At 36.7% G+C, this 15,360-nt stretch overlaps 1 protein-coding gene across 6 annotated transcripts in view; it reads right to left on the bottom strand.

Annotated features, from left to right (window-relative positions):
- The window catches only part of LOC131029002 (beta-galactosidase 17), a 247,707-nt gene that overhangs the window by 185,297 nt on the left and 47,050 nt on the right, over positions 1-15,360 (bottom strand). For all 6 annotated transcript variants that reach the window (XM_057959378.2, XM_057959376.2, XM_057959377.2 and 3 more), the window contains one exon: positions 6,225-6,420. In XM_057959378.2, coding sequence (XP_057815361.1) covers positions 6,225-6,420 — 196 coding nt within the window. The remainder of the gene's footprint in view (positions 1-6,224; positions 6,421-15,360) is intronic.

Here is a 15,360-nt window from a genome sequence, read left to right as displayed (position 1 = left end):
AGGACGACCTATTCCAGTCCCATCATCATCAGGGACATTCCAAATGCATAAAGGAGGACTCAAGGTATTTTGAAGCGTTGGAAGACTACAGGTGTTTGAGGAGTTGCAACCTATCTCCAAAACCTTCACTTCGCCACACAAAGAAACCACATGATGACAGAGAAGAATGACCTTACCAACACTTCAAGGCGAGGTATGCTACCGGAGAAAGAAAAACTTGACAGTAAGGAAGCCTCATCAAGCACATAGGAGTCAAGGGGGTACATCATCCATCAGGTACACTAAGGACAGAAGAAGACCAACCAAACACAAACATCAGATAAGGTGGCATCCCAGTCACTATTCCTCCAGTCAAATAGGTCCACCTCAGCATGTCTAGATTCAATGTACTTGACTCGCTAGTTATGGCACAAACTTCGAGGCACCTACCCCTGTTTCTTATTGGTTCTCAAATATTGAATGTAATTTTTTCATTGGCTAAAGGAGTTTATTATAACAAACCCTAATTAGGGTTTCTATCTTGTAATCCTAGCCATTCAGTCTAAATCAATCAGAGCCATTGAATTGTAAAGTGCTCCTTATATAAAGCTCTGGCTCTTCATTTGCAAAGGTTAATAGTGAGCTAATAGAGGATAGTTAATAGATAGTTCATAGAGGTTAGAATAGCTAATGATTAATAGAAAATAGAATAGCAATTAGAGTAGATTAGGAAGAGAAGGCAAGAAATTGTTGCCTAAATTGTAAATGAACTCCATTTTCATTGAAGTTATGGTGAAATGTGTCGTTTCTTTGCAATATGCATGGTCCCTTGTTGAATCTTCGTTTTAGATGGTTAATTAGATTGAAATGAAGGAAGTTATTGAATGCACTTGCATGGAATCCACCTAGTCCAAAACACTAGCCTCTTGTTGACTGTAAGTGAGCCTTGCATGGTCAACCGGCATAGAATGAGCTTAATCTCGAGTCGTTACACCTCTATTGTTCATGCATTATCTTGAATGGTGATCAGAGTCTGATGGTGTACGACTAGAACATATTTGAAGCATCCCTTAGAAGATCGCATTGAGTTGGTGTTGAATTGTTCAGCCTGATGGTGAGACCCAACCCAATAGGACTCCACCTGATCGTTCATCTATCTTCTCCCATTCTAGGTCTTAGATTAGATTCTCCAAACCCTGTATCTTTTGATATTTCTTTATCTTCCAGCTAGTAGATAGGATTCAAGTTCCAGCAGATTAAACACTCAAGCCATCAAACGTAAGTCCCCTTGTGATTCTAGCATAATCATATCAGACCAAGTTGAGCTTATCCACACGTAGAGACCCTACATATAAGAACCTTGGAGTCTTCTCGAAGAGGCAAAATCTTCAGCATTCGAGGAAACTTTGTTCAAGAGAGGATAAGATACCTTGGTATTTTATTTTGTGTTCGCATGTGCATAAAAAACACATCAACAGGTTGTCAAATTCTTGAAAATTCAAAAATTAAGACAACAATGTGCAACTCTTAAAATAAGAATGAAGGATGAAATAATTACCATGAATCATGGTGCCTATAAACATCTTTTCTCAATATAGCAGCAAAAGAAAGTGCTTCTTGTGTAAATGACAGATATTCAAATATTGGAAGGCACAAGCAAACCTTTTAAGGAATGGAAATATATTATACTAGTCTACTATAGTTTGTCAAGCACTGGTCTTCAAAAACTAAAAAAAAAGTTTACAAAGAAAGCACAAATAGTTAGAAAGTATACTTAGTTAATTAGTAATCCTTGTTAAATTTGGTAATAGAAAATATTATCCAATTACAACACATTTCATATATAAAAATGTCATATGATTGAGAGAAAATATCATTTGGAAAAATTATTTCTCTGACAAAGGAAAAATTCACGTATAAATATCCCTTAATTGTGACAGCTATTACAACCTAAATATGTTATTGCCACACAAAGAAATCAATTATATAGTGTTGGATGCAAAAGAATGAATTCAAGAAGAATTAAATAGACCATACTCATGATTTTTGCATGATTTTTGTTATTGAAGAAGGAAGTTGCATTGGTTGTAGCTTACATTTTGTGAGTTAATTAGACCTAAATCTGCAATTACTACATACAGAAACCAACTATTAGAGAAGAAAAGAATATGCCCAGTGTTGGATGAAAAATAATGAATTCACAAAGAGTTAGAGAGAGAATACTCCACAAGGCACATGTTGGATTGGTTGTAACTTACATTGTGTAAGTTAATAGACATAATTACTAACAAGTCTTTACTAAATTATAAACAATAATACCTTATGCCTACACATTATGTCTCCTTGTCTAATGCCCTTTCCACCCACCATAAAGACTAAACCAGAGACAATCCCATGTTTGTCCAAAATTTTTACAAATAAAAAAGAACCAAGAGTTTTTCATTAGATCAGCTGATTGCTTTTGAGACACACAATAGTAATGGGAAAATGTCTTCCAAGATGAACCCCTTGTTGAATGTAGTGATAATGAAACTCAATGTGCTTAATATATACATTATAAACTATATTCTTCATCAACTTCAAGGCAACCCAATTGTCACAAAAAGAAGATTTGATGCATTCTACAGAAACAGATCGCACAAAACTCAACATAACTCAAAACTGAACTAATATTACTTTGTATTGTGCTTTAGTGAAAGATTAAGCCACAACTTTTTGAAACTTGTACAAAGCTTTAGTGAAAGATAAACCACAGTTTGTTGTTGCTTAGTCTACCACAAAACAAAATGTAAAGATGTGGCCAATAATCTGGTTGTCCACCCTGAAGCCTGCCTGCCCCTTAGCTTTGATATCATTCCTTCAAGTGCCCTAACAAGTGTACATCCAATACCATGGCATAAATTTTGGCAAATATATGCCAAATGATAATGGTCCTATAGTTGTCAGGGATGGAAACATACTCAGACTTATGAATAAGGTGAATAAGACCAAGACTGAGAAAAACCTAAACACACCACCTCTTTAAAGAGGACAGCAAGTGTAAAGGCAAGTGAATCCACACCATATTTGATGAATTCATCTTGGACACTCTCACAATCAGCTTCTTTGGCTGTGCATAGATTCAAAATAGCTCTTTTGACAAAAAAAGTGGAGTAAAAGAGTAGGATGACAGCAGTGGAGTGAGGCCATCGATAGAAGGATGGTCAGGGACATGATAGAAGGAACTAGCACATGAGACCCATGCATCAAGTGTGATGTTGGAGACAATGATATTTCTCAGAAGAAGAATGTGCCAAGAGGGTCTTAGATGAGTGGTAAAGATCAACAAGGAGTGCAAGTGCAAGCTATCTGGATGCAATAAACTCCTATTTCTTATATCAAGGAAAATATAATTACTCCCAATAGAAAGTGAGCATGTATAGAGGATTGTGGGCTAGGGAAAACTAAAGCATAGAATGAAGAAATTTACAATCATTTCCATACCATCTATTCATAGGGCAAGATCCATAGAGGGAAGCGGATCTAGAGTAGTGTGTGGTGTGGGGAAAAGGGTCAAAGGTAGCATCCCAAAGTGTTTGGCAAAATAATTCAAACATAGATTCAATTCTAGGAGGAGGGAGGGAATAGAACCCAGACATGAGAAGGGAGAGATAGGTAGCATAATCAATTATGTAATCATTTCATCAAAGTAGATTGTGGTGTCTCTAATATTGGGTGTTGAAGCAGGAGTGAAGAGAGGAGAGGGTTGAAAATTATTATGGAAGGTGATTGTCAAGACAAAATGATTAACAAGGGGGAGATGAGGAGAAATAAGGAAGCCAAAGATGTGGGAATGAGGGACCTCCTAACAAGAACATAGTCCATGACACGTGCACCAATGCCATGGGGCAAGCAAGTGAATATACCAAAGTCAAAGAAGTGAGGAAGCTCGTTAAGAATGTGGAGGCTTGAAGTTTTGCCCAACTGAAGGAAGTGTCTCCCATAGGCTACAATTATAGGATTGTTATCAATGAAGGTTTTTTCTTAAACCCAAATTACTCAAGACCCAACTCATGAAGACATAAGTCATCCTATGTAAGGCCATGAATAGGCATCTAAAGGTCCCTTGTACAAGTATTGAAATCGCCCAAAAAAACTGTTGATGTGTTTTTTAGGACACCTCGAACATAGAATAAAATACCAAGTATTCTATCCTCTCTTGAACAAAGAAATCTTATATGCTAAACAATATGACCAAATACGACAACTCCAAGGTTTACAATGCGAACAATCGACTTTAATGTTGGATAGACTCAGTGTATATGATGTGATAATGGTGGTAACACAAAGGTACTTATGCTTTGTTGGAACGTGGAATCTAAACTAACTTTGGAAAATAAAAGACAAAGAATAAGGTTAGAGAAATCTAATCTAATCTAAGGACAATGATGATAATGAATGATGCTTTTATAAATAGATTCCATAATCAAGCCTTGCTTCGCTAGGAGAAAACAAGTACACAAAACTGATGCAATCTCCAAAGGATAATGAAGGATTTTCATATCGTAAACATTCATCAATACCCAAGACTCGCGCAATTCAAATGAACATCCACAATTGAATTAGTGCTAAATCAAGTTCAGACTAACCATACGTTGCAACTTGCAATGAACAAATCACAAATGGTATGAACCGAAATTCCATCAAATATCATCACATTTCTCCATTACAATCAATGAACTTCAACTACATTTGAGAAGTAACAAGAAACCATGCAAAATGTAGAAACACAACATAAAGATGCACCATAGCTTCAATGAAAGTTATATATTAATTTCAACAAGTTTTGGCAACAATCTCTAGCTTCCTCTTCCTACTCTACTGCTAATTGCTTCCTTGAGGTTTTCATTGCATTTTGGCAATGGGGAACAAGGACAATATATCCCCATCCCACCTCCTTTTAATCTAATTTTGGGGATGTCCCAAGTGAACCCTCTCAACATGGGGAGCATCTCATAGAACATTCCCCATAGGGAGCACCCCAAGGGAATGCCAAAGCATCCTAAATGTCCCTATGACTTCACTAAACTAAAGACCCAATTGGAGTGGTGCAGCAACACATTTCCATTCATTTGTAGAGGTTTTTCATCTCAATTTCATTGTGTCAAGTTCAATTGAAACACTAGTTTCCCATCATACCCTACCAAAACCCAATCACATATTATGGACCAATCATAGGATTTTCAATAACCTCATAGAAGCCATCATCCCATCTATTATAATTTGGACAGGTCAAAGAAAAGACATGGCGTTGCATGCAAGGACAATAGAACCTACCCTTTCAATTAACAATGTTGAAATGTGGTTGGTAGGAGAAGGTTAGCCACAAGCCAAACTTGTTATCTATCTAGGAGTTGGAAAGAATTATAGGCCAACAAAAGTGTGTTAAAACTGTTGTCCTCCTTAGATATTGTAAAATAGCAATTTGATATGTGTCAGAAGGCTTAGTCATAGACAAATAATGTAGTTTGACTATACCTGATTAATGTGAATAGGGTTTGTTTATTAACATGATGTTTCTTATTATTTAAAATTATTTATTGTAATAAATTTAGTTTTGATGACTCTAATGGTTTTATATAAAAACTCACTTTATTGTTTTAACATGATATACATCATGGCAATTAGTAGTCATAGCAAAGGATAGGCCATTGTTGAGATTACCTCCACAACGCTCCAACCCAAATAGAGCATTTTATATACATATATCACCCCACCATCCACAATTTTTTCCCTTTCCCTAAAACATTGTCCCTACATGAACGAATCCTAGAACCTCAAAGAAGCACTGCTTGAAAGTGAAATTAAAGCCATAGAGCCAAACTAAGATATTTATTGCAAGGCTTAATCTTTTTTAATTTGCACTCAAAATTGACTTATTTTAAGATTTTAGTAAGGTATTTATTTCAATCTCCGCAATAAATAACTTGTTCTAAGATATTTATTAGGTGATAGTTCACTTATAATGGCATAATTAACTGATGCAATTCTAAGAATTGGTATAGGTAAATCTTTATGACAACTTTCTTATTAGCATACCAAACATTAGAAGTGCTATAGATAGTCTAAGATGCATCTCTTACAAACAATAACAAAAATAATTATCTATCTCAATTTCAAAAAATTCTATCACACATCAATTATGCAATGGTTCTTATGGTATATTCATATTCACAATAATGCAACTAATGAGACTAGATTATTACCTCCACATGTGTATGGCCCAGGACGAAGCATAACAAGAAAACCTAACTTGTGTGCCAGTTTGAGGAATGATTCAACATCTGCAATACCATCAAAATTCCATTTCCCAGGCCTTGTCTCATGTAGATTCCAGTGGACATACGTTTGTATAACATTTAATCCCAAGGATTTTGCTCTTAATAGCCTATCCTCCCAATACTGCAAGTACAAATAGAATTTTAAGATCGAGTAAGCTATTGACACAGCCAATTCCATGTAATAAGAGTATATGAGAACAAATTAGCATTAAATAATGAACTCTCAAAATTTATTTTTTTGTTTATTCCAATATAAAGATCAGTTAACCCACACAATTATGGCTTAACGACTACCATGTGACAAAATGATACCAACCAATGTAAAGCAGAGATAGAGACTTCAAAGAAGAAAATATTATCTAGCATTCATTTTTATCTTTCACAGGGGATGTGGTATTCTTTAGACTCTCCCTTGCTAGGGATATTCTAAAAGATGTACGTCTTAATCCCTCTTGCTGGTTTTTTCTATCTGTGGACATTACTAGAGTAGAATTTCTTTAATCTATTCTTGAAGATGGGAACTGTTGATGTGTTTTTTAGGCACATGCGAACACAGAATAAAATAACTTAAGTATCTTATCCTCACTTGAACAAAATCTCTCAAATGTTGAAGATTAGCTTAAGGATCACTTGAGAAGACTCCAAGGTTCATGAATGTAAGGTCACTACGTGTGGATAAGCTCATTGGTTTGATGTGATTATGCTAGAATCACAAGTGGACTTACATTCAAATCCCTGAATGCTTGATTTGCTGGAACTCAATCATCTGATGTTGCTCTATGGTGATTCTCTTTGTCCTAAACTAGCTTGATTTTGAAAACAATGGCAAAAGGTAAAGGGTTGAGAAGGTCTATTCTAAGGTCTAGAATGTAAGAACATAGATGAATGACTATATGGAACCCTACCGAGCAAGGTCTCACCATCAACTTGAACAATTTGACACAAGCTCAATGCAATCTTCTAAGGACATTTCAAAGATGTTCGCATCAATACCATCAAACATTGATCACCATTCAAGTTAATGCATAAGCAATGAATGTAGAACGATTCGAATTTAAGCTCATATCATTCCAGTTGACAACACAAGGCACACTTACAATCAGTAAGAGGCTAGTGGTATGGACTAGGCGGATTCCGCATGAATACATTCGACAAATTCCTCCACTCAATTTAATCAACATGAAAGCAAATTGAGAAGCAAAGACCATGCGAGTTGTTGAAATAACAAATCAAATTCACCATAACTTCAATGAAATCAATTGTTCTTTACAACAAAGTTTGGCAACAATCTTTGCCTTCTCCTACTCTAACTTATATTCTAACCTGGCTATTCTTCGAAGCTATCTATTATTCTATTCTATTCACTATTAGCCAAATATTCGCTATTGCTATTAACCTTTACAAATGAAGAGTCTGAGCTTTGTATAGAGAGCTCATTTACAATGAATGGCCAGGATTGAATCTCCATCAATGGCCAAGATTTTACAATGATACCCTAATTAGGGTTTGTTACAACAAACTCAATTTGGCCAATGAAATAATTACAACACTTCGACATGACCAATAGATAACAAGGGTAGGTGCCTCGGAGTTTGTGCCATCACTAGTGAGTCATGTACATTGCATCTATACATGTTGATGTGGAACCCCTCTGATTGGTGAATGGTGATTGGGATGATGACTAAAATGCCCCTTCAACTCGCACTTTGTAGACTTGATTTGATTCATCATCATGAAGAGAAGTTGAGAGATATCTCTTGATACTCAACATTATTCAGTTGCTCAATGTGATGATGATGATGAGAAGCAAACTTTGATTACTCTTCTGAAACTATCTGCTCCTTCAATCATGCTCGATGTAGGTCTTGTGATGACTTTGGTTGATCCTCCTTCATTTTTCGACATACTTGATGAATGGTGCACCTAATTGAATGTAGCTCTTCGTCGTATTGACTTCAATTCTTGGATTCCCAAAGGGAATTTAAGATTGTAAAACATCCTTCCATCATGTGGGTTATCCTTCCTTGATGCTCTAGTGTTTGTTGATGAAGCCTCTTGATCTTGCATAGTGATGAAAGGAAGTATTTGTCATGGTCAAGTCATTCCTTCAATTCTTGCTTGTATATCTTGCCTCGTGATGGTTGTATGATCTCCCGTTTGCCATCTTATGATCCCTCCATGTCAATGTGATAGAATGAGAACCTTGAAGATATCCCGCTCTACTGCTTGCAGGTGTTTAGCACTTTGAGTCTTCTTCGTGCACTTGAGCTTCTTGAAGAGGTCTTCCTTGTATCTTGTCCTTGGTGTTGAAATTTTCTCCTTGAGATCCTTGTTTTGATCTTCCTTCAACCTGGCCCATTTGATTTCTTTCCTTGACTCCTGCAAAACAAACAAATGGGCATCAATCTCACATGATATATAACCTTTACACACTCCCATTTTGACTTGATCTCTTATTCTAAACGTTGCAGGTCTGATATGTGTTTCTATAGGGGAGATTGCTCCTTTTGATAACTGAATTCACTGTCTGGAAGGTAAACTTAATGTCCTAGGGCAAATCTGGGCTATCCTAAGATGAATTCGTTGTCTGATAGGCTCCTTTTCTGAGCAAATTCGCTTCAACTTGATCTTCAAACGACAAATTTGTCTCCTCCAAAAGACCAGATCTGCATTTAATGATAAGATTTGCCTTTTATGCTGATTGAGAATAGCTAATGCTTGATGAAGTTTTCTGTTCAATTGGAATAATTCGCTTTTTAGAGAGGAATTGTGTCTAATATTGATGTTAAATTAATTAATTTGATCCTCCTTATATATGTGATTTAGGGTAGAGTCATGACTTTTGGGGTTAAGGCCGACTTGGTTTAATAAAAAAAAAAAAATTGTCTTCCTTGATGCTGGCCGACTTAACAAATCAGACTTCTTCCTCTCAGCCATTCGAATTTGAATAAGTTTTGGCACCAAAATGCTTGCCTTTGGGAATTTCGCTTTGGGTCCTTGGCAAGGTATGCACATGATTCGCTCTAGGACCCTTGGAAGGACAAGACTCTTGATAAGAATTTCGCTCTCTGACCTTGGCAAGGACAAGTCCTAAAACAGAATTCACTCTCTGTCCTTTGGAAGGACAAGACCTAAAAATGAAATTTGCTCAATGTCCCTTGGAAGGACAGGACCTAAAATGAAAATTTCGCTCAATGTCCCTTGGAAGGACAAGACCTAAAATGAAAATTTTGCTCAATGTCCCTTGGAAGGACAGGACCTAAAATGAAAATTTCACTCAATGTCCCTTGGAAGGACAGGACCTAAAATGAAAATTTGCTCTTCATCCTTAGCAAGGACAAGAAAATCACTCTTGGACCTTTGGGAGGACATTCGCTCTATGACCCTTGGAAGTACAAGGCATGAAATTCGCTCTATGTCCTTTGGAAGGAGATGACTTCATGACAAAATTCGCTCCATGTCCTTTCCAAGGACAAGGTCTAAATGAGAATTTCGCTCCATGTCCTTTCCAAGGACAGTATCTAAATGAGAATTTCGCTCCATGTCCTTTGGAAGGACATGAGGCAAAATTCGCTCTTGGCCTTGTGTAAGGTACGTACATGTTTGTGGACAAAATTCGCTCTAAGACTTCTCCAAGGTACATCAATTGAACAAAATTCGCCCTAAAGACATCATTTTTTGCAACACTTACTGTCTTACTTCACTCCACTCAAGAGACCAACCTGACATTGATGACCCTCTAGATACTTGAGAAACTCTATCCCTTCAATGCAAAGATTAATAGCAAAGACCCTAAGACAACTCAGAAAGCAAAAAGTGGGGGTCCCCATTTGCAATGGGGTGATGTGTGAATACCTCACAACAGCAACTACAAAAAAGAATTGGCAAAACACAAGTAAAAGAAAAAAATTTCAAGATATAAAGGTTCTAAAGGATGAACACTTTGAGGTAAGGCACTCCCTACTCTGACTAGCAAAATTTAATGTTGTAACTATATGCTCCCTCTAATTCCATTTAGGAAATGAAATAAAGAGAAAAATTTAAAGGAAATGGGAAAAAGAACTGTGAAAAGAACAAAAATGATGGAAAAATCAAAAGTGGAAGGAAAATTAAAAATCAAGCAATTAAAAGGGAAAAAATTTTATGGAATGTTGCGATTGAGAAAATTGAAATTAAAAAGAACAAAAGTTGAAAAAATATGGAAAAGGAGAATTTTCATTAAAATATTAAAATTAGAAAACATTATTGAAGTGCTGAAAATAAAATGTAATATGGAAGCCAAGTTAAAAAAATATAAGTGCTATATCCCTCTTTTCAATAATGGTTTTATATTGGATAATGCAACTATGATTGGTATATCATCAATATTTTATTACTTCCATATGTGGATGAGTAATTTTTAATAAACTGGTATATGGACATGAATGATTATTATTGACAATGTTTATTTTATATATTTATGGTTAATGACAAGATAAGATTAGCATTATCTTTTTCATGTAACCAAGTGGATGCAAGATAAGAAATGCCCTCAAGAGGGAGGAAGAATATCATCAAGGAGAGGATTGCAGACTTTGGAAGAGGTCAAATTTGCCATCACACCTTGAGTCTTGAGATAAGTTGTTTTAGAAGTTGGTTGTCACCTTGGCTATTTGGGTGGTTGTCTTGTCTTATCAGTCAATAGGCAATTGGTCATTTCCATTTTATCGTCTTTTGGAGTTGTGTCTGTGTTGTTTTCCGTGAGCCTTATAATTTTAATAAAGATAATTGAGTCACAATTTATCATTAATCGGATAATCTCATTAATTATATGCATATATATATAAACATATAGCGAAATATGACTGTATATAGCATATCTATACATATATGCATATATGTATATGTGGATTCAAATTAATGTAAAAGATGTACGTATATACATATAAATGTATGAGATATAACCCATATGTTTTATATATATATATATATATATATATAGCATCCTAAATTGTACCCGCCTACGAATTTGTCCTCACTTTGGCATTCGACCTCTAAGGCCTGACTGAAGCACTAATTCTGCTCGCACCAACTATCAAACACAATTTTTCTCTATCTACACTATCTCTCCTTGATCCTAGAACCCTGATTTCTAGGACCATGGCACCTCTCAAAAAGGGCCCATCTTGGGGCCTCACAACAGTCACCTAATTTGGGCGAGGACCTAGATCTCATGTTGGCTCATGTCAGAAATTCAATTTGTTTTTCGACCAGCAAGTATAAAAGGAGGTCTACCCCTCTCATTTCAAACCTAATCCAAAAATTCAAGATCTCAATTAAACTCTAGCAAATTCAAGTGAGCAAGCAATCAATCTTCTATCAAGCATCAGAGCAAAAGTGAAGTCAAGATTCAAGCATTAAAGATGGCATTTGTTCACCCCAACAATAAGAATAATAACTCTAATTGAAGTCTCAATCCGAAGTTTGGACATTCATTTGGTAAAGTCACTATTTCCATAGCTAGTGTTCATTTGATTGTCAACCCAAGGACGTACTACTCGAAATGGTATGCACTATATATGCACTAAGTTCCTGCAACAGCTATTCTGCATTATTGCAGTAACTAACATTATGCAGAAAAAGAAAAACAAGAATGGAAACTATGGAAAGGCTTCAAGAAAATTTCTGAATAAATTCATAAAAGCAATGTTGGATAAATTCAATATGGATAAACAAAAATTACTCTATTCTGGCTTGGCTGCAGGAACAGTCAGTGGATCTGTTTCCAGTGGCTGTAGGAACCGTCAACGCAAGAACTTCTACTGCAGCTAAGGAAAGAAAACTAATTTTAACGAACACACAGGATCACTCACCAAGTGGGCCCCCTTGGATGAGTGATACCAGGCTTCCCGAAAACAACTCTCAATAGATCAGAATAACATAACTTTATTCATTGCTTTCTAAAAGTGATTACATAGTTTTAATATGAAAAGAAACTCAAGAATGATTATCAAAAATCCTCTTCTCTATTCTTCTCCCTTCTGGCAAACTAACCCTGAGAAGAAGAAAAGCTTCTTATTAAAAAGAAATTAACTACAATAGGCAACACAAATCACGCCCAGAAGAAGAGGCAGATGATTGACCAATAGAAGAGATAACTGGAGTTATGCTGCAGGAAACGTGGATCTAAACCGAACCACAGTCATTGCATGCTGTGGCGGTATTTGCAAATTCAATGCCCACTGAAGTTAGACATTGGTAGTGTCGCTTGACTGCTCTGCTTATGTCGTCCCTTATGCTTGCTCAGCTCTTCTACAATTTGATCTTCAGTTATCTCTTACGTATCCTTCCCTTCATCAAGTGCGATAGGAGAATATCCACCGCAGCATCATTTATTACCTGCACTACAACAGAAATAACATACAAGGACATACATAGACATTTTATTTAATTAACACATCTATTAATTCACATATGATATTGCCCTAAATAATCCGCATGGCAACAGGAATAAATCACATGGCTGCAGGAATAAATGGCATGGCTACAGGATTAGACTGGCAAAGATAAAACATGATTTAATAAGTTCGGGCTTAACATATGGAATACATATAATCAGCTTCCAATACATCACTACTACTATGCAAACCAAAAGATAACAAAAACCCAAGAGTTCTGAAGATAAAAATATGACAAAGTCTCAACTCATCATGCCCCCCAACTTTAAGAGCTTGTTGATCCTACAGCAAAAGGAAAATTTCTGACTCTTGCACTAACTCTCAGATCACCAATGTTTCCTTGACCTGTTTCTCCTAAAGCTAAATTCCAGTAGAATCTTTTCATCTTTTCCAGCCTGGACCATCTGGCTGATCCTTCTGTAACTGCATTATAAGGCTGATCCGTAGGCTGACATCCCAATAGTGGCCACATGAGAATAGGAGGCTGAAAGATCAGTGGTAGCCAGTTGTTGGTCTTCTCTCTGCCGAACTGTATATATCTAGGGCTCTTTGCATAGCTGCTTGAAAATTTTGCAGTGAATAAGGTTCCCCCTGCTTCAATTGATCTGGTAAGTTATTCCAGCGCTGAGTTAACCCATCTATTGCAACTGCACTGTCAGTCTGAACTAAATGCTCATAAGCCTGGTATATCTCTTCTCTCATTGGAAGCACAAGTTTCCTAACATCATCCCTTACTAGTAATTTCTGCCATTCATAATAAAGAACTCTTGGTTCTTTTGATTCTTTCCTTAATGGCAATGGACAGTCAAACTCTAAATCTTTATATGCTTTGGCTTGTGCCCCCATGTTGATCTCATTTTGGATCCATGACATTAAAGCTTTGATATGGATATCACCAATATATAATAAAGGGTTCCACTCACTGTCTGAGGGTACAGGATAATTATGTAAATAAAATTCACATAACAAATTCTTCACAGCTGTTGGAGAAGTCTGGTAAGCATAATAAAACTCTTCAGGGGTTTCTAAAGAGGGGCTAAGGTCCCTAACAATGCGGTTAAATACCACTCCTTCAAATGCACAGAACAAACCTTTGGAGGTTCCCTACATTGCATCAATTCAGGGACCATACTAGCAATTGTTTCAACCTTAGCCTCTAATTCCTCAATTTTGTTATCCCTCTTTTCTATTTCTTTTTGTTGTTTATCAATAATCCCTTGCAATCTAACCCTCTCTATTTCCCATTGTCTAAAAAATGTTAAAACAATAGATAAACTGCTTGGGGATGAAGGAGGTCTAATAGGTGTTACCTTAGGCCGTGGGATCTCTTCAATAATTTATTCAATCTGTGCTGGCATCTCTCCAACATTTTCCTCAAACTGATGTGAAGTGTCTCCAACAGTCTCTTCAAACTGCTCTGGAATCTCTCCAATTATTTCTTCAGGCTGCTGTGAAATATCTCCAACAATTTCCTCAAGATGCTGTGGAATTTCTTCAATAACCTCCTCAAGTTGTTGTGCCACAAAAGCAAGATTTGACAGTCTATCTTCATCAACTTCTACCTGGATTTCAACATCCACAAGGCTTCCTTCTTCTTGTATTTCAATATTTGCAGGGCTTCCTTCTTTTGATGTTTCCACTGCAATAACCTCTATCGGATCACCTGCTGGATGAGCTTTTTGCGTCCTACTCCATGTTCTTCTCACATAAACTTTTGGAGTGGCTGCAGGAATGGTTTCAATTGCTGTAGGAGTTTTTCTTTTTGTCCTATGTCTCTTGGCTGCAGGAGAAATTTGAGTTGCATGCGGCTGGGCCATAGGTTCCTTCCCTTTTCTTTTAGCAATTGGTGACTCTCTTTTAAGAGAAGTGGAGGATTGCTCCACATTTGCTTCACTCATCTCTTCTTCTACAATAACTGCAGCTCCTTCAACAACGAGCAAATCATCCTCTACAGCAACTACGGGAGAAGACGGTTCTGCCATATTTTCTTCTTCAACTGGCGGATTCTCTGCAACAGGAGCATCTTCAACCCTAAACTGCAGTATATCCTCAAATACTCCCCATTCCATCTGTGAAACGTCTCCAAGGGAACGTTCTACAAGCAGTTTAACCAATCCATGATGGCTAATGGAACGATTTCCATTTTTCCGCGTCTCCTTAGCACTTGTAGAAATGAGGTGGTATAGAAAATTAGGGACATTCACCCTCCGGCCATGCGGTAAATGACTAAGTAATTTAAAATGTGGTGAATGTAGATTTGAATATCTCCCTTCACAAGTAATGTATTTCATGACATACAAAGCTACCTAAGGCCACTCTACTGGCAGGGAAACTCTTCTAGTTCCTTGCTTGTCCACCGTTAGAGGTCCATCTGTGGGAATTGTAAATTCTGCCTTGGCACTCCTTGCATCTTTTGATTCTAGAAACAATTCTCCTTCCTGCGGCAACCCTATTACTTCAACTATTCGCTTCTTCGTAGCAATAACCCTTAAGCCTTTAACCGTAGCTTCTCCTTCGTTAAAGGAATGCATAAATTTTGCAGCTATTTCTTCATTAAAGTCTCTGATTTTCAAAAAGTAATCAATCCAGCCATGGTGTCTAAAATAATGCTCACAAAGAGCATC

This window comes from Cryptomeria japonica, chromosome 1 (assembly GCF_030272615.1).
Source record: "Cryptomeria japonica chromosome 1, Sugi_1.0, whole genome shotgun sequence".
Taxonomy (NCBI): Eukaryota; Viridiplantae; Streptophyta; class Pinopsida; order Cupressales; family Cupressaceae; genus Cryptomeria; species Cryptomeria japonica.
This window is presented reverse-complemented; position numbering and strand designations above follow the sequence as displayed.